This window comes from Rana temporaria, chromosome 6, assembly GCF_905171775.1.
Source record: "Rana temporaria chromosome 6, aRanTem1.1, whole genome shotgun sequence".
NCBI lineage: Eukaryota > Metazoa > Chordata > Amphibia > Anura > Ranidae > Rana > Rana temporaria.
Window position 1 is genome coordinate 188024096 of NC_053494.1, and position 22819 is coordinate 188046914.

Sequence of the window (22819 nt, forward strand, 5' to 3'; positions counted from 1 at the left end):
GAGTAGTTAGCATTTAGGGCTAATGCACACCAAGCTTTTCTGAATGCCTTCTCCTGACAGGAGAAAAGCAGCATTAAAATTGTGCCTAAAGCCGAATTTTTTAACTAATTTAGGCGTGTTAAGGCGCATCAATTGTTTACGCATTCATTCAGGGTTTGACAACTCCTTGGCGCCAGGTCACCACGGTGACCACAAATCACATCCCGTCACTCAGGCTCCCTCCAGCCCATCCACTGCTGGCACCAGGCATGAGCAACTCCTACCACCTGATGCCCTGGACGTGCAGCTCCAGGCACAAGACCACCAATTCAGCTCCAACATCTAAGAACAAAAAAAAAAGTCCCCCCCCTCTCTTCCTCACATGCCGACACCTCCGCACACTCATTGCCCCCTCCCCCAGCAGATCTGCCACCACGGTGCGGAAAGGCTCCCCCACGCTCCCCCTCATACAATTATATGACAAGGCATTACAGATGAGCAGAATTTATAGGTGCCACTGTGCTCTAGAAGTACCCTTTAAACAGGCCCCCTTGACCGATATAAAGTAGCCTCTTGACAGGGTCTATGCTGGGAATACAGGCCTTCTGAGTATGTCAGACCAAATGCGGGCTGGTACAGGGTCCCCCAAACTCAATTCAGTTTCCAGGGCTTTTCTGGACTGTCCCTAGTCATTAGGAACCTTTCCCTGCGCTAGGTCTAGCTTTTCCTAGCCAGCATGTGCACCAGGGCCAGGACAAGGGGTGGCCAGAAGGAGAAGCTGTCCTGGGCACTGTGGTATTATGTGAGGTTGGGGGGCACCACAAGGAGATTGGGGGGGGGGGGGTTTGGGAGGCGAAATTTGGAGGGTGGAAAAGAATAAGAATTGCTCTAGAAGGGGGAATTTGGGGGAATTTGTGTTGGGGGGGGGGGGAATATTTGTACTAGGAGAAGGGATTGGAGAGTTTGTGCTAAAAGATGTGATATGGTAAAGGGGGAATTTGTGCTAGAAGAGGGAATTTTTTGGGGGGAAGGGGATTTGTGCTAGTAGGGATGATTGAGAGGTATTTGTGTTAAGGGGGGGGGGGTTAAATGTGGGGGAGTGGATTTGTGCTTAGAGGGGGAATTTGAGGGGTAGAGGAGTTGTGTTAAAAGGGGTGATTTTATTTTTTATTTTAAATAAACATTTTATTGAATATTTTCAACAATACAGCGTAATCCAAAACATAAATATGTCAGTCATTTTTCAAATGTAGTCTTGACAGTATCTTATAGTAACAAATGGTCATAAAAGATATATATGCTTTCATATGCAACAAATCAACGACATTGTTGACTATAAATGAATCAAAACCAGAGATCAAGTGCCAAGGTGCAAGCCTTAAATCCCATGTTGACAGGGGAATGCGAGCATCGTAGCTCTCCACTAAACATCTGTGTCAGGGGCCCCCCTCTGCCCTACCCACCCCTTAACGGGGACATTCTGTGGGCAGCGCCGAGAGGGGAAGGGTGGAAGTCGGAGCAAAATAGGCCCGACTTCCAAAGTTCAAAAAGGCAGGAAAGGCAACAGCGGATATTTGGCCTACCAGAGATGGCTCTATCTTTTTCTTTTTACCCTTTAAGATGAGGAAAGTCGGATTCTGTATCCAAAGAAAGTATATGACCCTGTGTGAGAGAGAGAGGGGTTGAAAGTATCTAACTATTAGATTTTTGAGTGAGTACAACCCCTGATGTTATGTTAGAATTCCTCTGGGTACCGGGTGTTACTTGTGTAGGGGGGTTTCTATACAGTGACCAGCATGACCATGTTTGTCTGTAATTATCGTGCGTATCCTTGGCTTGATGAATAAGGCGCTCCATTTCCTCCACCTTATCAACACGTGCATGCCAATCATCAATTGTTGGAATCGTTTTAGACTTCCAATATTTAGGGATACATTGGGTGGCTGCATTTACAAGGTGGAGTGTTAGTGATTTCCGGTATTGCAATCTAGGAATGGGAGTGTGATGTAGCAAGAACTGCGCTGGATCAAGGCTTATTGGTATTGTTGTTATTTGTACAATACGTTCATGCACCTCTTTCCAAAACCGGACTAAAGGAGGGCAATCCCACCAGATATGTAAAAGCGATCCTTCCGCTCCATCACACCTCCAACAAGACGGGGAAACCGCCGGAAAGATTTTATGAAGTTTTTCTGGTGTTCGGTACCACCTAGTACAAAGCTTGTATCGATTTTCTTGTGCTGAGACATTAATAGAACCCTTATGTGTGTGATCCCAGATGAGGTCCCAATCTTCGTCAGACAAGGACATGGAAAGGTCCCTGTCCCAGGCTGAACGTGTATTTGAGGAAGGGGCTAACTCCGGCATCAGTAGTGCGTGTAAAGTGGATATCAGATGGCGCTTTGGTTCTCCCGCTGTACATATTTGTTCTAAGGGTGAGAGATCTCTGCACCATTTCCGTTGTGTCTGGGTAGGGCCGAAAAAGTGTTTGATTTGAAGATATTTGAATACGGACATGGTCACCTGAGGGAGGGATTTGGTTAGCTCTGGGTAGGTTAGTAAGTCACCATTGTGGAAAAATTGATGAGCTCGAATAGCCTGAGAGTTGGGATCCAGTACTGGATACTTATAAGATATGTTTGGTATAAAATCCGGATTATGGGATAAAGGTGTCAACGGGCCCGGGGAGGGAGTTATTTTAAGTGATCGACATATCATCTTAAAATTTTGAAGAGTAGGGCCTATTAAGGGGTGGTTCAGACAATCTGTAGGTATCGAGTGGTATTTTATCCATGGCAAATGGGTAATTGGGAAGGAAAGGAATGCGTTTTCCAAGGCAATCCAGTCCTTGTTGCAACAGTGGAGATGCCAATCTACAAGCCTAGTGAGTAGACAGGCTTTATGATATAGGGCTAGGTCGGGTATACCCAGGCCCCCCCTGTGTTTTGGTTGAATCAGTTTAGACCAACTCAGTCTGGGAGTTTGGCCCGCCCATAGGAATGTTCTACAATGTTTTTTAAATGTCGCAAAAAAGGTCTGTGGGATCATGATCGGGACCGCCTGAAGAAGGTATAAGACCCTCGGGAGGATATTCATCTTGAGGATTGCTGTTCTACCAAACCAAGAAAATCTGCCGTTGTTCCAATCCGATAGGTCCGACTTAATGTTTGAAAGAACTGGTAGGAAATTTAGAGCGTATAACTTACTCAGATCTTTAGGGATCTTAATGCCCAAGTACGTGATATAGTCAGATTCCCACTTAAAGGGGAAGTTTTGTTTACATAAATTGACTACTGGGGTTGGTAGAGAGATATTCAGGGCTAGCGATTTGTCAAAATTCATTTGCAGATTAGATAAAGTCTTGAAAAGTTTAAAGTCTTTCAAAAGATTGGGGATTGTGGTTATCGGATCCGAAAGGAACAGTAGGACATCATCTGCGTAAGCCGCTGTCTTGTAATGCCTTCCCCGGATCTCGACACCCTTGATAGCATCATTCGCCCGAAGCTTTCTGAGAAAGGGTTCCATTGTGAGGATGAAAATAAGGGGGGATAGGGGGCAACCCTGACGGGTTCCATTGGTTATGGAGAAGCCGTTCGATAGGTGGCCATTGACCCTAACCCGGGCAGTGGGATCGGAGTAAAGCAATTGGATCATTTGGGTGAGGCGCAACGGTAAGCCCATTTTAGTTAGAACCACCAGCATAAAATCCCAGGCCACTCTATCGAACGCCTTCTCAGCATCCAGTGACAGAAAAAAAACACATTTTTTTGAGGAGGACAGCCAATAATGTATGTTGAGGGCTTTAATGGTATTGTCCCTTGCCTCCCTGCCAGGGACAAACCCAACTTGATCGGTTGTGATAAGTTTGGGGAGCAATGGAAGAATACGGTTGGAGATTATTTTGGCATACAATTTGACGTCTACGTTTAATAACGATATTGGTCTATAGTTGGAGACAAGTGTGGCATCTTTGCCGGGTTTGGGAATCAGAGATATGTGAGCCTCTAAAAATTCTTTAGTGCGTGAAGGGGATTCCGGAAGGGTGTTAAAGGTTGACAGGAAATTGGGGATTAATATATCGGAAAAGGTCTTGTAGTAACTAACTGGCAAGCCGTCAGGACCAGGGCTTTTCCCCGGCTTAAGTTGGCTCAGTGCTAAAGTGACTTCCTCAGTGGTGATTGGGGAGCCCAGGTCTGCAATGTCTTCAGGGGCGGTGTACGATGGGCAGAATTCTGACAAAAATTCCTCTATCAAGGTCTTCCTGTCAGGGGCATTATCTGGCTGACGTGGTTTTTGCAGGTTGTATAGCCCAGAAAGGTATTTTACAAATTGGTCAGCAATTCCATTGTTAGTAACAATAGATTCCCCAGTAGTGGCAGTAACATTATTGATGGTGTGGGATGCCTTTTTTTTTTTGCAAGGCCGTTGCCAAAAGTTTGCCTGACTTATTCCCATATTCATAGAAAAGTTTACTGGTAAGTGTGTGTTTACGGGCAAGCCTTTTCTTGATTTCCCCTAGGAGCTCTTCACGGGCTTTCAATAAATCCTCGTGTGTTTGGGTAGCTAACGTTCGTTTATGTGTTTGTTCCAGGGCCTTAACTTTGTCTGACAACTCTAGAATGCGCGCTTTCCGCAACTTGGCTCGTTTGGCCATTATTGAAATGAATTGTCCCCGAACCACACATTTATGGGTGGCCCAGACTAATGGTGCAGAGGTGTCTTCTGATATGTTTTCAGAAAAATAATTCGACAGGACTTTAGAGATATCAGTGGTATTATTAATGTCCAGCAAAATGGAGTCATCCAATCTCCAAATGGACGATCTGGGACGATTTGTGGGGATCGAGAGCCGAATCGTGATCGGGTGATGGTCTGACAACAGCATTGGGTCAATAGTGGCATTAACTAGGGAAGTAAGGTCATTTTGTGTAAGGAAGAAGTGGTCTATTCGTGAGTATTTTTTATGAAGTGGTGAAAAGTAGGTGAAATCCTTCACATTTGGATGAAGGGTTCTCCAAGTGTCATGTAAGGTCAAGGTGGAGAGGGTGGACTTGATCGCTTTCAAAGCGCTGAATTTCAAACAGGTGGAGCCATTGGATGTGTCAAGGTCTGGTTGTAGAGGAACGTTAAAGTCCCCACCTAAAATAAGGGTGCCCCTTTGGAAGGATGTTAATTGATAGAGGGTTGAACGAAAAAAGGATACTTGTTTCGTATTGGGAGCGTATATATTAGCTATCGTGTATGTCACGTTGTGTATGGTGCCACGTAGGAATATATATCGTCCCTGAGGGTCCCTTTGGACATCCGTGACTTGAAAAGGACAATGTCTAGAAATTAAAACAGAGACTCCTTTAGACTTCGCCTCATTATTAGGGGCGTGGAATACTACTGGGAAATTCCTGTCAGTCAATTTGGGAATTCCATCCGCACGGAAATGCGTCTCTTGGATGAAAGCTATGTGTACTTTTTCTTTTTGTAGTGAGAAAAGTAGGCGTGAACGCTTCTCGGGGATATTCAATCCCCTGATGTTTAAGGAATATAATTTGATGTAATTTAAAGGTCCCCTCATCTGTGAGGTGGGTAAGGGGGATGTTACCGGTGTCATATCTGTTGGGCACTAATCCGGTAGGGAAAGAAAAGGGTATAGGTTAGGAAAGGGGCCGAGATAGGAAGATTACAAGCCTCAGAATAAGTTAACAGGGCAAAGAACAGTGCTATTAGCGTAGGCCGACAAAGCTTGATATAACTAATTACCGATTAAGTGATGGAGTATACTCCACTCACTTTCTATTAACAGAGGACAATCGGAAAGGTACAGTGGGCACCAGACCCCCAGGACCTTAAAAGAGCCCCAGAAGTACCAGTACACCACTGTTGGGGGGTTGGCCAGAACCAACACAGGAAAGCAAAACGCTCTTAATTAAGTTATATCTATAAGTCAATAACTAAATTTCTTAACCACTTGCCGTCGCCGCACCGCCGAAATACGTCCACAAGGTGGCTCTCCTAGGCGAGAATGGACGTCCTGCCTATTAGCCGCCACTAGGGGCGCACGCGCGCCCCCTGGAGGCACGCGCGCGCGCCCCCCGCTCGCCCCCGACTCCCGTGCGTGTGCCCGGCGGGCGCGATCGCCGCCGGGCACACGCGATCGCTCGGTACAGAGCGGGGAACGGGAGCTGTGTGTGTAAACACACAGCTCTCGTTCCTGTCAGCAGGGGAAATGCTGATTTTCTGTTCATACAATGTATGAACAGAAGATCAGTGTTTCCCCTAGTGAGGCCACAGTAAGAACACACCCAGGCATACTTAACCCCTTCCCCGCCCCCTAGTGTTAACCCCTTCACTGCCAGTGGCATTTTTATAGTAATCTAATGCATTTTTATAGCACTGATCGCTATAAAAATGCCAATGGTCCCAAAAATGTGTAAAAAATGTCCGAAGTGTCCGCCATAATGTCGCAATACCGAAAAAAAAATCGCTGATCGCCGCCATTACTAGTAAAAAAAATATTAATAAAAATGCCATAAAAATACCCCCTATTTTGTAAACGCTATAACTTTTGCGCAAACCAATCAATAAACGCTTATTGCGATTTTTTTTTACGAAAAATATGTAGAAGAATACGTATCGGCCTAAACTGAGGAAAAAAAATGTTTTTCTATATATTTTGGGGGATATTTATTACAGCAAAAAGTAAAAAATATTCATTTTTTTCAAAATTGTCGTTCTATTTTTGTTTATAGCGCAAAAAATAAAAAACGCAGAGGTGATCAAATACCACCAAAAGAAAGCTCTATTTGTGGGGAAAAAAGGACGCCAATTTTGTTTGGGAGCCACGTCGCACGACCGCGCAATTGTCTGTTAAAGCAACGCAGTCCCGAATCGCAAAAAGTACTCTGGTCTTTGGGCAGCAATATGGTCCGGGGGGTAAGTGGTTAAAGAGGAAATAAAATGTGACTGATTTAGCCGTATCACCCCAGAGTAGATTCAGACTGAGAGGAGACAGGGTGCCTATTAAGGACGCACCTGGTGCCAATTGTGCCATTTGACCGAATGAGGGTCGTGAGGACTGGTTAAAATTAAAATAGTAAAAGATCTCTCAGTATGAATCTCACATTTCTATCATTTCAAATTTCACTACTTATACTGTATAATAAAGCAGGATAAAAAGAAAAACTGTTCAACTATTAAACAATTAATATCTATTCACTATTAATACTATTATTATCCCCATTATCTGAGCCTTAAACGATGATGCTTGGCAGCCACCCGTCTGGGGAGAATATCAGTGGCATAGGTGTGTTACCAGAAAGCCCAATCAAGATCCTTTACCTACCACCATCATTACTCATGGGTGTCAAGGCCCCTTCAAAGTCATAAAGGGGAGAGGTGTGATTTTTTTTTTAAGTAAATGGGGCCACATAGTGTGGGGATCAAGGGGTTACAGCAGGCAGTGAGGAGGTGATACAATGCCCCCCCACCTCCTGTCAAATGCTCTCTGAAGAGTTATCTGAACATGGATTGCTCTTTAGAGAGCACCGTTAATATGAACAAACTCTTATTGGCAGTTATGTACACCACAACAACTACTGAAACTGGTGCACACAGAATTTGGTGCAGCTCTATATAATAACCAATCAGCTTCGAACTTCAGCTTGTTCAATTATGCTTTGACAATATAATCCAGAAGCTGATGGTTACTTCGCACAGCTGCAGCCAATTTTAGTAAACCTCCCTCATAGAGTATAATTCACACTTGTGCGTTATGGAGTGTTGTGCTTGTCTATACCATATATGTGTTCTGGGGTGCCATCTAGAATGAATAGAAATGCTACGCTTACATAAAGTTCTATAGTACATTGGTGCAATGCCCGTGAAATTGTCCTAAAGGCCAACAATTATATTTCACATTTTTGACACTAGTAATTCCCCATCTAATTACCTTTTGCGTTAATTGCCCTTAGAATATGTTCTTCTCGTTTCCACTCCTGGAAAAGAGAAACAAAACTTGACTTTCACATGTCAGCAGTTTCACTAAAAGCAACAAAGAGTGTATTTCCAGTGAAAATTGTAGTAATTACTTTTAAATGATTATGTTAAATGTTCACATTTTTATATACCAGCTGTTCCACCACCTTTCTAGCATTTCATTAGATATACAGATTTATTGAATTTCCTTCTAGTGGCTAGCTGATGGCATTTTATTCCTATCATTAAAAGAGAAATATGGCCAAAGATTTTTTGGCCATACAAGTCACAAGAGTGCACTTACTGTATTTGCTGGCGTATAAGACTACCTTTTACACTTAAAAAAAAACTGGCCAAAAAGCAGGGGTCGTCTTATATGCCGGGTCAGCTGCTCAGATGCCTGCTGGATGTGCAGTAACACTGTATGTAGCTTCGGCTACATACAGTATATACCGCTTAGCCAATCCCGGTGAGCGATGCATTCAAATAAACACAGAGCCTGCTCGGATTGGGGTAACAACCTCTGCCAATCCGAGCAGGCTACATACAGTAGCCTTCTCGTATTGGCTTTGAGAGTCAGAGAGGCATGGGCTGATGATGTTACAGCCTCTGCCAATCCAAGCAGGCTTTGTATTCATTAATAGAATACATCGCTCGCCATTATTGGCTCCAGCAAGAAGGAAGAAGAATATGGCTCTAGAAGGAAGAAATATGAAGCATCGGAAGCGTCGGAAAGGGGGTCGTCTTATACAGTGAGTACAGGCCAAAAATCTTAAAAAACTGTAAAATTAAGGGGTCGTCTTATTTATTTATTAATTAAAATGCTTATTGGGAGTGCAGTCATTACCCGAAGGCCTCGATGCGCCCGGTCGCCTTATACACTGGCAAATACGGTACTTCTACACTTCTATGAGCCAGAATCAGATGACAGCGGGCTAAAGCCTGCTTATATCATAGCGCCAATCCAAGTTCTGTAAAGATCCCAACAATTTTGTCAGGATCCACCCAGGTTCCTTATCGACAGCTGACTCTGGCACTCAGTGTGCAACTGAGAGCTTAAAGTGGATGTAAACCCTCTACTATACCCAGTGAACAGCCTCAGATGATACACAGAGATTAAATAAATCTCCCTACATATGTTTTTCGGCGGGAAAAAATGCTAAAAAAACGCAAAATGCTCAAAAACGCCAGCACCAGCGTTTGAGCGTTTTTTTATCCATTAAAAAAAAAAAAGCTATACTGAAAAACGCTGATTAAAGCTATTGCAAAAACGCTAAAAAACGTTGAAAGGCTCCCTGCAAATCTACTGGTGTTTTTTATAGCTTTTTTAGCTTCAGTGTGCATGGAGCCTTACAGGTGTAATGCAAAAAAAAGTAAAATGTTAAAACAAAAAATAAATAAAAAACAAACGGGAGGGGGCAAACCGGGCCTGTAAGGGGCCCTGGGGTCCATTGGGCCCCTTACAGGTGTAATGCAAAAAATAAAAAATAAATAAAAAAAATGATTAAAAAAAATAAACGGGAGGGGGGCCAGCTGGGCCCCCAGCTGGGCCCCCATCGGGTCCCTTACAGGTGTAATGCCTGTACCCCCCTGATGGCGGCCCTGTGTATGACTTTTCAATGCATAAATAGCAAGAACAACATTTTAACATTGTTATAATATAATATACAGTACCTGCATTTCAGTGCAGTGCTGAAGAAAAACCTTCAGGTAGGGTCTGTAAACTTCCTCTTGAATAACAACAATAGAGATTATTTCCAGAGTAGGGAGTGCTATCTCTGATAAGTGTTTCACTGTACTATTCAGAATGGCCTTAATCGATTCTTCTGGATCAATCTTATTTATGCCTGCAAACAAAAAAAAGAGAGATTTTTGCACCATGAATGGAAATTTCACACAATTTGTAACCCCCGCTGCCCCTTTTCTCCAGGGCACAAGCTGCTGCCTATGATTTCCAATTTGTTTTATTTTGAACAGCTTACATGGTCAGATGAGTAGATCACATTAGGGTTGGTTCACATCTGTGCAGTGCATTTTTAGCGCGTTGCTTTTTAGGCGTTGAAAGCGTTTTTATGAAAGCGCATCAAAGATGCAGCATAGAAGACTTTTTTAACCTCTTACCGCCTCCCCCCCCAGGAGATAAACTGCGGCAGAAAGTAAAAAAATATATATACATTTTTTAAATTGTCGGTCTTTTTTGTTTATAGCGCAAAAAAATCAAAACCGCGGAGGTGATCAAATACCACCAAAAGAAATCTCTATTTGTGGGAAAAAAGTTAAGTCACTGCACGTAAAACATGTGTAAAATGCACAGGCAACGATGGGGCCTAAAGTGAATGAAATTGAAAGTTTTTACTTTGACTAGGTTTCGATTGGTTTAGTTTTTAACCCTTCCACACTATCTATAAATGAAAAAATGTTTTGGCTGTATTCACATTTTAAGGAAAAGGAGGTAGCGAAACTACTGCCATAGCAGTCCACACAGTTGCTCTGGGCCAGGGATAGAAAGGGGCCCAGGCTGGACAAGGAGGGGTAAACTATCCCTTTGGGTCGGCCCTCCACAGACAAACACTCACCATTGCTTTGCAGTCACATGGCCACTTGGAGAAATACTGAAAAAAAGTTATTTCCATTGATATTTATTAGAAACTGTACGCAGGAAATTTAAAGCCAGTGAGTAGACAACATTTTTAAAGACTAAATTCACCTTTTGGGAAAAAAACAATAAAAACAAAAATACTCTTATTAGGACCCTCACAGTTCCATGAGAACTACAATCCGTCAGCTGCAATGTCTGATGATACTTGTAGTTGTCTCATTCACAGATCGCTGTAAATGAATGACGCAACTGTGTGGGTGGAGCCTCGTACAGCCACACTATTTTAAAAATGTGACAGCAGGTGCTGGTAGATGTTTCTCCACCCACTGCCAGGGGGTTGGGAGGATAAGGGGGGCAGGGACGGGTCTGGAGTATGTAATATGCTACACCTGAATTATGGATATAACATGTAACGTGCTCTGAAAGGCAAACTTATTCTTAGGCATTTTTGTACACGTTTAAAAAATCTTTTTATAAGTGGCTTAAAGCGGAGCTCCGGCCCCTCCAAAAAAATTAAGCAGCTGCAAATACTGTAATTGCTGACTTTTACCTGTTCCAGGGATCCTGCAGTGTTCTCACCCAAGACGATTCTTGAATAATCGGTTCTCAGGTGCTGGCGGTCAACTTGGATAAGGGAAACTGGCAGTGAAGCCCTGTGGCTTGACAGTGAGTTTCCTACTGCACATGCTGAATGGGTCGGCTGCGGCGAGCCGAAAATTTGACTCACCTAGCCGTGGCAGGTACCTGTCAAAACTAGGTACCCTCTACCCCCACAAGGTGCCAAATGTGGCACTGGGGGAGATGGGTGAGGAGGCAGACAAGTTAAGCTTCCCCTTTTTGGTGGAGCTCCGCTTTAAAGACATGAAGTAGTTACATAAGGTACAGTGCAGAAACAATGGCCCAGATTCACAAAGCACTTACGCCGACGTATAACAAGTTACGCCGACGTAAGTGCAAATGTGCACCATCGTATCTGTGCGCCAGACCCACGAACAGACATGCGCCTAAAACCAGGCTACACCTCGCCGACGTAGCTTGCTCACGCCAGCGTAGGGTGGGCGCACATTTAGGCTGGGCGCATGGTGCCGCTCCCATTGTTTAGCCATTCAAATATGCAAATGAGGGAAATACGGTCGATTCACAAACGTGCGTGTGGCCGGCGCAAACTACGCGAGATGCGCGTAAGTTTTACGTCCGGCGTAAAGTTATTCCCCATAAAGGAGGTGCAACCCGGCAACAGACATGCACAGGTCTGCACCAGGGAACACAAGCCGGCGTATTATGCATTGGACGTGTGTCTGGCTGGGCGTACGTTATATTCACGGCGTACGTGGTGATCCGGCGTAGCTTAGGCAGTTTTGCCGGTGTGGTTGTGAGCAGGCGAACGGGGGTGCGTCCACGTCACGGCGCATGCACAGTTCGTGATACGTACCTGTCTGGCGCTCGGCCCATAATTTGCATGGGGTCACGCCCACTTCCACCTACGCCGACGTGCGCCTTCGAAACCCACGCCACGCTGGTGCAGCGTTGGGAGCACTGGCTTGCTGAATGCAATGCTTGCTTCTCTGCGCTGCGTTGGCGTAGCGTACGGTGGTTACTCTACAGCGGCGTAATGTGCGCCTTGCTCTTTGTGAATCTGGGCCAATGTTTACATCTGGCAAGCTAGTGTAGAAATTCCAACATTTGTTTTGTGTGCATTTAAAAAATAGCCTCATTATCTTTACCTGTTCCGATTGCTACAATTGCAACACTTTTGAACTGCCTCAGATGACATGCTTTCAGAATTCTATCCACTGATGGTTCAAATGCAGGAATAGCGCCAGGTCCAATAATGTGCATGATATGTTTAGATTTGGTGTTTCCCCCACTAGTTATGGCAACTTCACTTCCTCTCAGTTTACCTGGATGAACAGAAGACATCTTTACATAAAGGTATTGGAAAGACCAAATATAGAGGTAAATCTTATAAGCTCCCACTCTGTGCTAAATAGTTAAAAAGACCCCTGAAAAAAATATATATATTTATTTATTTATTTTTATTATTTTTCTTTTGTTTGTTTTTTTATTTGTTTTTTACTTTTTTTTAGGAGCCCCATTAGAGGTCTTTGGTGAAATATCAGGAGTCTAAACAGGGGGACTCTGCACCACACAGGATGATTAGGGTGTGGGGCATAGCAAGACTGACAGCCACAAGCATGACACCCAGAGGCAAAGGCATGATGGGACTTTTGCAACAGCTGGAGGTCCGCTAATTGCATATCCCTGATATATACAGTTAAAGCTGCTGCAATAACAACCTCTCAAATTACCACATTAACATAACCAAACAGCTATTTTTCAGAGCAACAAATGGGGAAAATTCCATTCAAAGTATGTGAGGAGATTGAGTGGTGAGACATTTAGAGGGAAATCAGAAGGTGCGCACACTGTGTGATTCTGAAGCTCTGAGGAGGATATGCTGCATGGATTGGTCTGGCTTGTCTATCCATTCACAATTTCATGCGGTTTGGGATGCGGTGGGCAATGTTATGGTGGCAATGTGCTGTGCTGGGGGAAGAAGGAAGCAGGAGGAACTCAGCACAGGGATGGTGGGAACCCCTCATAATGGGCACAGCTGGTGTACAGACCTGGGAACTCAGTGCAGGGATGGTGGGAATCCCTCATAATGGGCACAGCTGGTGTACAGACCTGGGAACTCAGTGCAGGGATGGTGGGAATCCCTCATGAAGGGTTCCCACCATCCCTGTTCTGTGCTGACTTCCTGTGCCTGTACTCCTGCTGTGCCCATTATGAGCGTACGAATCCGAAGTGAGTTTCGGGCACAAAATACGAAATAACGGCTAATGCGAAACGGAACTAAACAAAATGAATTTATTGACAGTGCACATGTCTGGTATATGTATACACACCACATATATAACAAGATATATATATCATCTTGTTATGTAGATATATCTGCACAGGAACAAATTATTTCGTATATTTACTGGTTCCTAGAAGGAGGAGGGGAGGAGGGGAGGGGAGGTTTGCATAGATAAGGGGCAGTAACTTCCTCTGACACTCCCGTTGCTATTGAAACCTGATCTGAAACCATTACATTGCTTGTGCAGAACTGAGCATGTGTGAGGTGTGCAAGGCTGAAATCCAGGAAGTCATACAGTCTGGCTTCATGATGCCCACACTTAAGATGGCCCCAGTCAATTTCTGTTTTATAAAGTGTCTAAATGCTGTAACAACCTAACAAAACGGACCTTAGTTTACAGACTAACTGTAGTAGAAGACATTAAGCTTGTGTATTACAGGGGTATTTATATTTAAAAAGTTTTTATATTTAAAATTGTGGCCGGAACTCCGCTTTAAAGTGGTTGTAAACCCTTACAGACCACTTTCACCTACAGGTAAGCCTAGATTAAGGCTTACCTGTAGGTGCTGGAAATATCTCCTAAACCTACACGGTTTAGGAGATAGTTGCAATGTCCCCGAACTATGTAGTCTTCTGCGCATGCGCCAATGTATTCTGAGCATGCGCACTCTTAATTGGGCCTCATGCACGCTGGACGTTTTTACAGCTGCTGTTTTTGGCTGTAGAGGTTTTTTTTCTACAGTCATTAAACTCTCCATCATGTTATCCTATGTGTCCACGCACACATAGGCTGTTATCAGCAGTTTTGGGCAGTGGCGTTTTTGAGCAGTAAAACCCCCCCCCCAAAACGAGTGGGTTCTGAGAGATGTTTTTCAGCTGTAAAAACGCTCTAACGCTGATAAACGCAGATAAACGCTCAAAAACTTCACTAACCAGCATTTTTTGACGTTTTTGATCCATTGAAAAAGAAATAAAAATCTTTTAAAAAAACCGCTAACGTGAAAAAACTGAAAAAACTCATTGCAAAGCTACTGGCATTTTTATAACATTATTTTAACTCCAGTGTGCATGAGGCCCAAGGGATAGAAAAAACATTTGATTTTTTTTTTAACATGATTGGGTATTCTTTGCAAAGTTAAATGTCACCTTATTCATTTACGTTGATAGGTTCCCTTGCAAAATGAACACTCTGTGTTGCCCTTAGTGAATCAACCCCAAAGAGTCTCTTCTCTTTCTCTTAGCAATTGTATGCAGTGCAGAGTACACTGCCGACTGTCAGATGCTGGGAATACTATAGATACTGGTATCAGTGAGGATGTCACTCCCCGAATGTAATGTGCACATCACATAATATGTTGCCACCCAATGGTGAAAGAGGAATAATGTGGGACCTAGAAGAAGCCTGGACCTGCCGTTAGTCCGTAGTACCCTCCTAGTTAGGATGCTAGCAGGATTACAGGTTAGTTTATTTTTTCCCAGTGGAGCAGAATTAAAATGTTTTTGGCTCTTCTGGGTCCTGTCGGTTGCAGGCTCAACTGCTCACCCTATTTCTATCAGGTTCTAGAATATAATGGGTTGGGAAAGTCAGACCCTGGCTGAAAACATTTTATTTGTTGTTTTTTTTTTGCTTTTTTCGGAAATTCGAATATTCGAAAATTCGAAAATTTAACATTTCGAAATTTGAAAGTTAAAAATTTGAAAGTTAAAAATTCGAAAATTCTAAATTGAAAAATTCGAAAATTCTAAATTGAAAAATTCGAAAATTCTAAATTGAAAAATTCGAAAAATTTGAAAATTCGAAAATTCAAAAATCCGAATTTCCAAATTTTTGAAATACGAAAATTCTGAAATTAAATAAATTCGGATTTTCGGAAATTCGGAAATACAAAATTTTCAAATTTTTAGAAATTCCGAATTTTAGAAATTTCGAATTTTTTTTTTTCGAATTTCGAATTTTTTATTTTTCGAGTTTTCGAATATTAAAATTTTTCAATTTCGAATTTTTAAATTACGAATTTTCGAATTTTTCAATTTCGAATTTTCGAATTTTTCAATTTCGAATTTTCGAATTTTTCAATTTCGAATTTTCGAATTTTTCAATTTCGAATTTCGAAATGTTCGATTTTCGGAAATTCGGAAATACAAAATTTTCAAATTTTTAGAAATTCCGAATTTTAGAAATTTCGAATTTTTTATTTTCGAATTTCGAATTTTTTATTTTTCGAGTTTTCGAATATTCAAATTTTTAAATTTCGAATTTTTCAATTTCGAATTTTCGAATTTTTCAATTTCGAATTTTCGAATTTTTCTATTTCGAATTTTCGAATTTTTCAATTTCGAATTTTGAAATGTTCAATTTTTGTCATGGTCTTACCTCTCTCCTGTCTCCTTCGTTTGACATGTGCTGGCGGCCATCTTGGTTTCTGGGTCTCTTGTAGCCTCCCACCCTGCGGCTCCTCCTTCCCACTGGGAGGAGCTGGATGCCTGGCTCATATATATATGGGAGGTCTGTGGCTCAGTTCCTTGCTTGGTCCTCCTGTGTTCACATGCTTCTAAGATTGCTGCTGGTTCCTGATCCTGGCTTCGTCTGACTTCCCTGCTGGTTCCTGATCCTGGCTTCGTTTGACTACCCTCCTGTTTCCTGATCTCTGGCTTCGTAAGACTCTGCTTCGGTTTAACCATCCGTTTGGACTTTGCTTTAATGCTTGATTTTCAATAAAGCCTTCTTATTTTCACTTATCTCTTGTTGTACATCTGGTTCATGGTTCCGTAACATTAGGACCAAGCCATGAATTTTGACGGTACAGGGCCATCCTCGCTACCCACGCTGGTTGCCAGACTTGATCAGCTGGAGTCCCTGTTGGGTCAGTTCGCCGTGGCGTTGCAAACCCTGCTTGAACGCACGGCTCATTCCGCTCCCGTTGCCGATGGGTCGGTTGTCGCTCCTGGGTCCGCTCCTACTGTCGCTCCGGTTGTTGCGCCAGAGTCTACCCCGACACCTGTTGTTGCGCCTGCGGTGTTTCGGGGTATGACCGGTTCTGCCCCCCTTCCACAGCGATTTGGGGGAGAGCCAACTCAGTGCCGAGGTTTCCTTAACCAAGTGGGCATTTATTTCGAGTTGCTGCCACATGCCTTTTCCACTGAGAGATCAAAGGTGGGGTTCTTGATCTCGCTGCTCTCGGACAAGGCCTTGGCCTGGGCCAGCCCTTTATGGGAGAACAACAATCCGGTGGTTGCCGAGTTTTCCGGTTTTGTTGCTTCTCTTCGGAAGGTATTCGATGTGCCGGCTCGCGCCGCCTCTGCTGCGAAGCTCCTTATGTCCGTCAGACAGGGTTCACGATCCGTAGCCGAATACGCCATTGAGTTTCGTACCCTGGCAGCAGAGGTAGGTTGGAATAATGAGGCTCTGGTCGCTGCTTTCTCTCATGGTCTCTCGGATGCCTTGAAGGATGAGGTTGCAGCTAAGGACCTACCAGTGGAGCTTGAGGCTCTTATTTCTTTCCTGATTTTGATTGACACCAGACTCAGGGAGAGACCTTCCTTTAGGGTGAGCCTGCGGAGGCCTCCTAACAGTTTGGCGCCTACGTTTGCTGTCCCACCCGTGCCTCCCTCTCCTCCCACGCCTCCTGGTGTTGACTTGTCTGGGGGTGAACCCATGCAGCTGGGGTTTGCTCGCCTGTCCGAGGGGGAGAGGGTACTCCGGAGACGCGAGGGCCGATGCATGTACTGTGGTCTCGGTGGGCATTTTCGGTTGGCATGTCCGAACCGTCCGGGAAACGCTCGCACCTGAGATCCTGTCGGGGGCAGATCTTGGGTGGAGTCTCCTCGTCCCCGGTTTCCCGTGTTGATAAACCACTGATCACTATTGTCCTCTCCTGGGTCGGGGGCTCGGTGACGACCCAGGCGTTGGTGGACTCTGGTGCTGGTGGTTTTTTCATTGATAGTGAGTTCGCTGCCGCCAATTCCATTCCTCTACAGGCTCGAGGTTCCCCGCTGGCTCTAGAGGCGATAGACGGCAGACCCCTCCAGCCGTCACACGTGACTCATGAGACCCTTCCAGTGGGGATAGCCATTGGTGCCGTTCACAGAGAGTCGGTCTGCTTCCAAGTTATTTCGTCTCCACACTACTCGGTGGTCTTGGGGTACCCCTGGCTCCAGAAGCATAATCCGATTTTCGACTGGAGATCGGCCGAGATCCTCTCATGGTCACCACAGTGTGGGGCTAGTTGCATCCATGGGCCTGTCAAGTTGCTGTGTACTTCCTCGGACTCTATGTTGCCTCCTGAATACGAGGAGTACCGGGATGTATTCGATAAGGTGCGCGCAGTTGCATTACCTCCGCACCGCCCATACGATTGTGCCATAGAGTTACAACCTGGTGCCGTTCCTCCTCGCGGCAGGGTCTATCCACTGTCGGTTGCGGAGAATGAGGCCATGGAGGAGTACGTGATGGAGGCGCTGTCCCGTGGTCACATTCGCAAATCCTCGTCCCCGGCAGGGGCTGGATTTTTCTTTGTGAAAAAGGAGGGCGGTGAGTTGAGGCCTTGCATCGATTACAGGGGCCTTAATCGCATCACGATCAAAAACGCTTACCCGATACCCTTGATTTCCGAGCTGTTCGATCGCCTTAAGGGGGCCACGGTCTTTACCAAACTCGACCTGAGGGCGGCATATAACCTGGTAAGGATCAAGGCGGGCGATGAGTGGAAGACCGCGTTTAACACCAGGACCGGTCATTATGAATCCTTGGTTATGCCCTTTGGGTTGTGCAATGCGCCCGCAGTCTTTCAGGAATTCATCAACGATGTTTTCCGTGACCTGTTGCAACAGTGTGTGGTGGTCTATTTGGATGACATCTTGGTATACTCCGAATCCATGGAGGCCCACATTCTGGATGTCAAGCGAGTGTTGCAACGGTTACGAGAGAACAAGCTGTTCGGTAAGCTTGAGAAATGCGAATTTCACCGATCCCAGGTAACCTTCTTAGGTTACATCATTTCCGCTGAGGGGTTCTCCATGGACCCTGAGAAGGTTTCGGCTGTCTTACAGTGGCCTCAGCCCAGTGGTCTTCGTTCCTTGCAGCGCTTTTTGGGCTTCGCCAATTATTATCGGAAGTTCATCAGGGACTTCTCCGTGCTGGCCAAGCCTCTCACGGATCTGACCAGGAAGGGCAGTAATTCCCAGGTCTGGCCGCCCGAGGCCATCCGGGCTTTTGAGGCCCTAAAATCCGCCTTTGTGTCGGCTCCGATTCTGTCTCATCCCAACCCTGGGTTGCCCTTTGTCCTCGAGGTGGACGCGTCTGAGACGGGAGTAGGCGCCCTTCTGTCTCAGCGTAGAACACCAGAGGGTCCGCTGCTTCCTTGTGGGTTTTACTCCCGGAAACTGTCACCCGCGGAGTGCAACTATCAGATTGGTGACAGGGAGTTATTGGCCATAGTGCAGGCTCTCAAAGAGTGGAGGCACTTGCTCGAGGGCTCGGTGGTTCCGGTTCTCATCCTGACGGACCACAAGAATCTGACCTACCTTTCTGAGGCCAAGAGATTGACACCACGTCAGGCCAGATGGGCTCTGTTCTTGTCACGTTTTAATTATGTGGTCTCCTACCTACCCGGTTCCAAGAACGTCAGGGCGGATGCCTTATCACGGCAGTACTCCGAGCTGTCCAGGGAGGAATCTATACCGACTTCGGTCATACCTCCGAATCAGATCCTGGCCGCCATTCGCACCAGTCTGACCTCTCCCCTTGGTGAGCAGATTTTGGCGGCTCAATCTGGTGCTCCCTCTGGGAGACCCAACGGCAGATGTTTTGTGCCTGAGGAGTTGCGCACTCGGTTGTTGCGAACCTACCATAACTCCAAGACCGCGGGGCATCCTGGTAAGAATCAGCTGTCCTGGGCTGTTTCACGTCTGTTCTGGTGGCCTTCCCTACGTTCCGACATCGCCGCATATGTAGCGGCATGCTCCGTTTGTGCCCAAAGTAAGTCCCCTCGGCACCTTCCGTTGGGCCTGCTGCAACCCATAGCCACCGGGGAGCGTCCATGGTCACACCTGGGGATGGATTTCATTGTGGACCTCCCTGCATCCCGAGGCCATACGGTCATTCTGATGATTGTGGATCGGTTTTCCAAAATGTGCCACTGTGTTCCTCTCAAGAAGTTACCCTCTGCACAAGAGTTGGCCACGATTTTTGCCTGGGAGGTCTTCCGGTTGCACGGTTTGCCCAAGGAGATAGTGTCGGATCGGGGGAGTCAGTTTGTGTCCAGGTTCTCGCGCGCCTTTTGCTCCCAGTTGGGGATTCATCTCTCCTTCTCCTCGGCCTACCACCCTCAGTCCAATGGGGCCGCAGAACGATCCAATCAGGCATTGGAGCAATTCCTTCGTTGCTATGTCTCCGATCACCAGGACAATTGGGTTGACCTCCTGCCTTGGGCTGAGTTTGCCAGGAACACGGCGGTGAACTCTTCCTCTGGGACGTCTCCCTTCTTGGCCAATTATGGGTTCCAACCTGCCGTGTTACCGGAGGCATTCTCTCCCCAAGATATTCCGGCTGTGGAGGATCACCTTTCCGTCCTACGCGCCTCTTGGGTACAGATCCAGAGGTCCCTTGAGGTCTCTGCGCAGCGCCAGAAACTCCAGGCTGATCGCAGACGAGCGCCTGCTCCTTCCTACCAGGTCGGAGACCGTGTATGGTTGTCCACTCGCAACCTCAACCTTCGAGTGCCCACTCCCAAGCTGGCTCCTCGCTTTGTTGGTCCCTTCCGAGTGCTTCGCAGGGTAAACCCGGTAGCCTATGCCCTTGCGCTTCCTCCTGGCATGCGGATCTCCAACGTGTTTCATGTCTCCCTGTTGAAGTCACTGGTGTGCAATCGCTTCACTTCCTCGGTTCCTCGGCCTCGTCCGGTCCAAGTGGGCAATCATGAGGAGTATGAGGTGAGCAATATCCTGGACTCACGCCTGGTCCGTGGTCGGGTGCAGTTTTTGGTCCACTGGCGTGGTTATGGTCCAGAGGAGCGTTCCTGGGTTCCCTCCGCAGATGTCCATGCTCCTGCTTTGCTCCGAGCCTTCCACGCACGCTTCCCTCAGAAACCGTTTTTTGCACCGCGGAGGAGGGGCCCTTGAGGGGGAGGTACTGTCATGGTCTTACCTCTCTCCTGTCTCCTTCGTTTGACATGTGCTGGCGGCCATCTTGGTTTCTGGGTCTCTTGTAGCCTCCCACCCTGCGGCTCCTCCTTCCCACTGGGAGGAGCTGGATGCCTGGCTCATATATATATGGGAGGTCTGTGGCTCAGTTCCTTGCTTGGTCCTCCTGTGTTCACATGCTTCTAAGATTGCTGCTGGTTCCTGATCCTGGCTTCGTCTGACTTCCCTGCTGGTTCCTGATCCTGGCTTCGTTTTAAACTACCCTCCTGGTTCCTGATCTCTGGCTTCGTAAGACTCTGCTTCGGTTTAACCATCCGTTTGGACTTTGCTTTAATGCTTGATTTTCAATAAAGCCTTCTTATTTTCACTTATCTCTTGTTGTACGTCTGGTTCATGGTTCCGTAACAATTTTCGAATTTTCGAAATTTCGAATATTCGAATTTCCGAAAAAAGCAAAAAAAAACAAATAAAATGTATGAGTTTTCAGCCAGGGTCTGACTTTCCCAACCCATTATATTCTAGAACCTGATAGAAATGGGGGAGCAGTTGAGCCTGCAACCGACAGGACCCAGAAGAGCCAAAAACATTTTAATTCTGCTCCACTGAGAAAAAATAAACTAACCTGTAATCCTGCTAGCATCCTAGGTTGTTATTTTCGGAAATCCGAAAATTCGGATAATCGGAAATTCAAAATTTTCGGAAGTCCGAAAATAAAAAATTTGTTAATGCGAAAATTCGGAATTAACGAACTTCCGAATTTTCGTTAAAAAACAAATTAGAAACTAAACGAATGTCTATTTTAAAGAGTATTTAAAGAGTATAGTTATTACCTTTGCTTGCACTGTATAAAAAAAGACACTTTCTGTCTAGTTATTGCATGGAGAGACTGAGAAGCTGCTGTTTGCTTGCGGCTGTGCACCAAGTAGGGAATAGAACCTGGGGCAAACAGCGGGACCCATCGGGGGGCTTTGCGCTACTAGTAGGTAAGTGTACAGTACATAATGCACAACATTTCTATACGTATCTGCAAATAATCACAAGAACACACTCTCCACCACTAAGCTGACTTAAAGGAGTTGTAAACGAAAAATATGTTTTGCCTAAAATTAATGGCCCAGATTCACAAAGCACTTACGCTGACGTATAACAAGATACGCCGACAAAAGTGCAAATGTGCGCCGTCGTATCTGTGCGCCGGACCCACAAACTAAGATGCGCTTAAAAACAGGCTTCATCCCGCCGACGTAACTTGCCTACGCCGGCGTAGGGTAAGCGCACATTTAGGCTGGACTCATGGTGGCGCTTCCATTGATTAGCCATTCAAATATGCAAATGAGTGAAATACGGCGATTCACGAACATACGTGCGCCCGACGCAGTGCGTGTAAGTTGTACGTCCAGCGTAAAGTTATTCCCCAGAAAGGAGGTGTGACCCAGCAGCAGACATGCAAAGGTCTGCACCAGGTAACACAAGCCGGCGTATTTTACGTTGGACGTGTCTGGCTGGGCGTAGGTTACGTTCACGCCGTACGCAGTGATCCAGCGTAGTTTAGGCAGTTGTTCCGATGTGGTTGTGAGCATGCGCATGGGGATGCGGCCACGTCTCGGCGCATGCGCAGTTCGTGATACGTATCTGTCTGGCGCTCGGCCCATCATTTGCATGGGGTCACGACTCATTTGCAAGGCTCACGCCCACTTCCACCTACGCCGGCATACGCCTTCGAAACCCAGCGCAGCGTTGGGAGCACTGGTTTGGTGAATTCCATGCTTGCCTCTCTGCGCTGCGTTGGCGTAGGGTACATTGTTTGCGCTCCGGCGGCGTAATGTGCGCCCGCTCTCTGTGAATCTGGGCCAATGTCTGCAAGGTAGACAGACAGAATAGTGTAATGATTCTTTTAAAAAACAAGTAAATACCTATTAAATTCCTTCATCTATATCACCTCCAGCATTCTAGTTTCTGTTCTCTCATTCACTTCCTGGTTTGCGGCGCTCGTTCATGTAAGAACTACATTTCCCAGTATGCATTGCGGCACGCCCAGTAATTCACACCTCCTTGAAGTCTCTAACACGTAGAGAGCGTCCTGCCACACAGATGTAGTTCCCAGGAGGGGGTGAGCATGTCACTGACCACCGCAGTAAAGCCTCCCTTCACGGTGGTCAGTAACAATCAGACAAGCAGGAAGTGAACAGAACAGAACAGAGAAGAAATAGAGCAACTTCTGAGCAAAAAACAAACAATGAGGAAGTGAAAAGAGGAATTTCTGCAGGTAA

General features: G+C 45.7%; 1 protein-coding gene across 1 annotated transcript in view; it reads right to left on the minus strand.

Annotated features, from left to right (window-relative positions):
• The window catches only part of LOC120944114 (protein mono-ADP-ribosyltransferase PARP15-like), a 59981-nt gene that overhangs the window by 4360 nt on the left and 32802 nt on the right, over window positions 1-22819 (minus strand). Inside the window, exons 8-10 of the mRNA XM_040358005.1 lie at window positions 12271-12447; window positions 9622-9794; window positions 7922-7967 (exon numbers count right to left, since the gene is read on the minus strand). Coding sequence (XP_040213939.1) covers window positions 7922-7967; window positions 9622-9794; window positions 12271-12447 — 396 coding nt within the window. The remainder of the gene's footprint in view (window positions 1-7921; window positions 7968-9621; window positions 9795-12270; window positions 12448-22819) is intronic.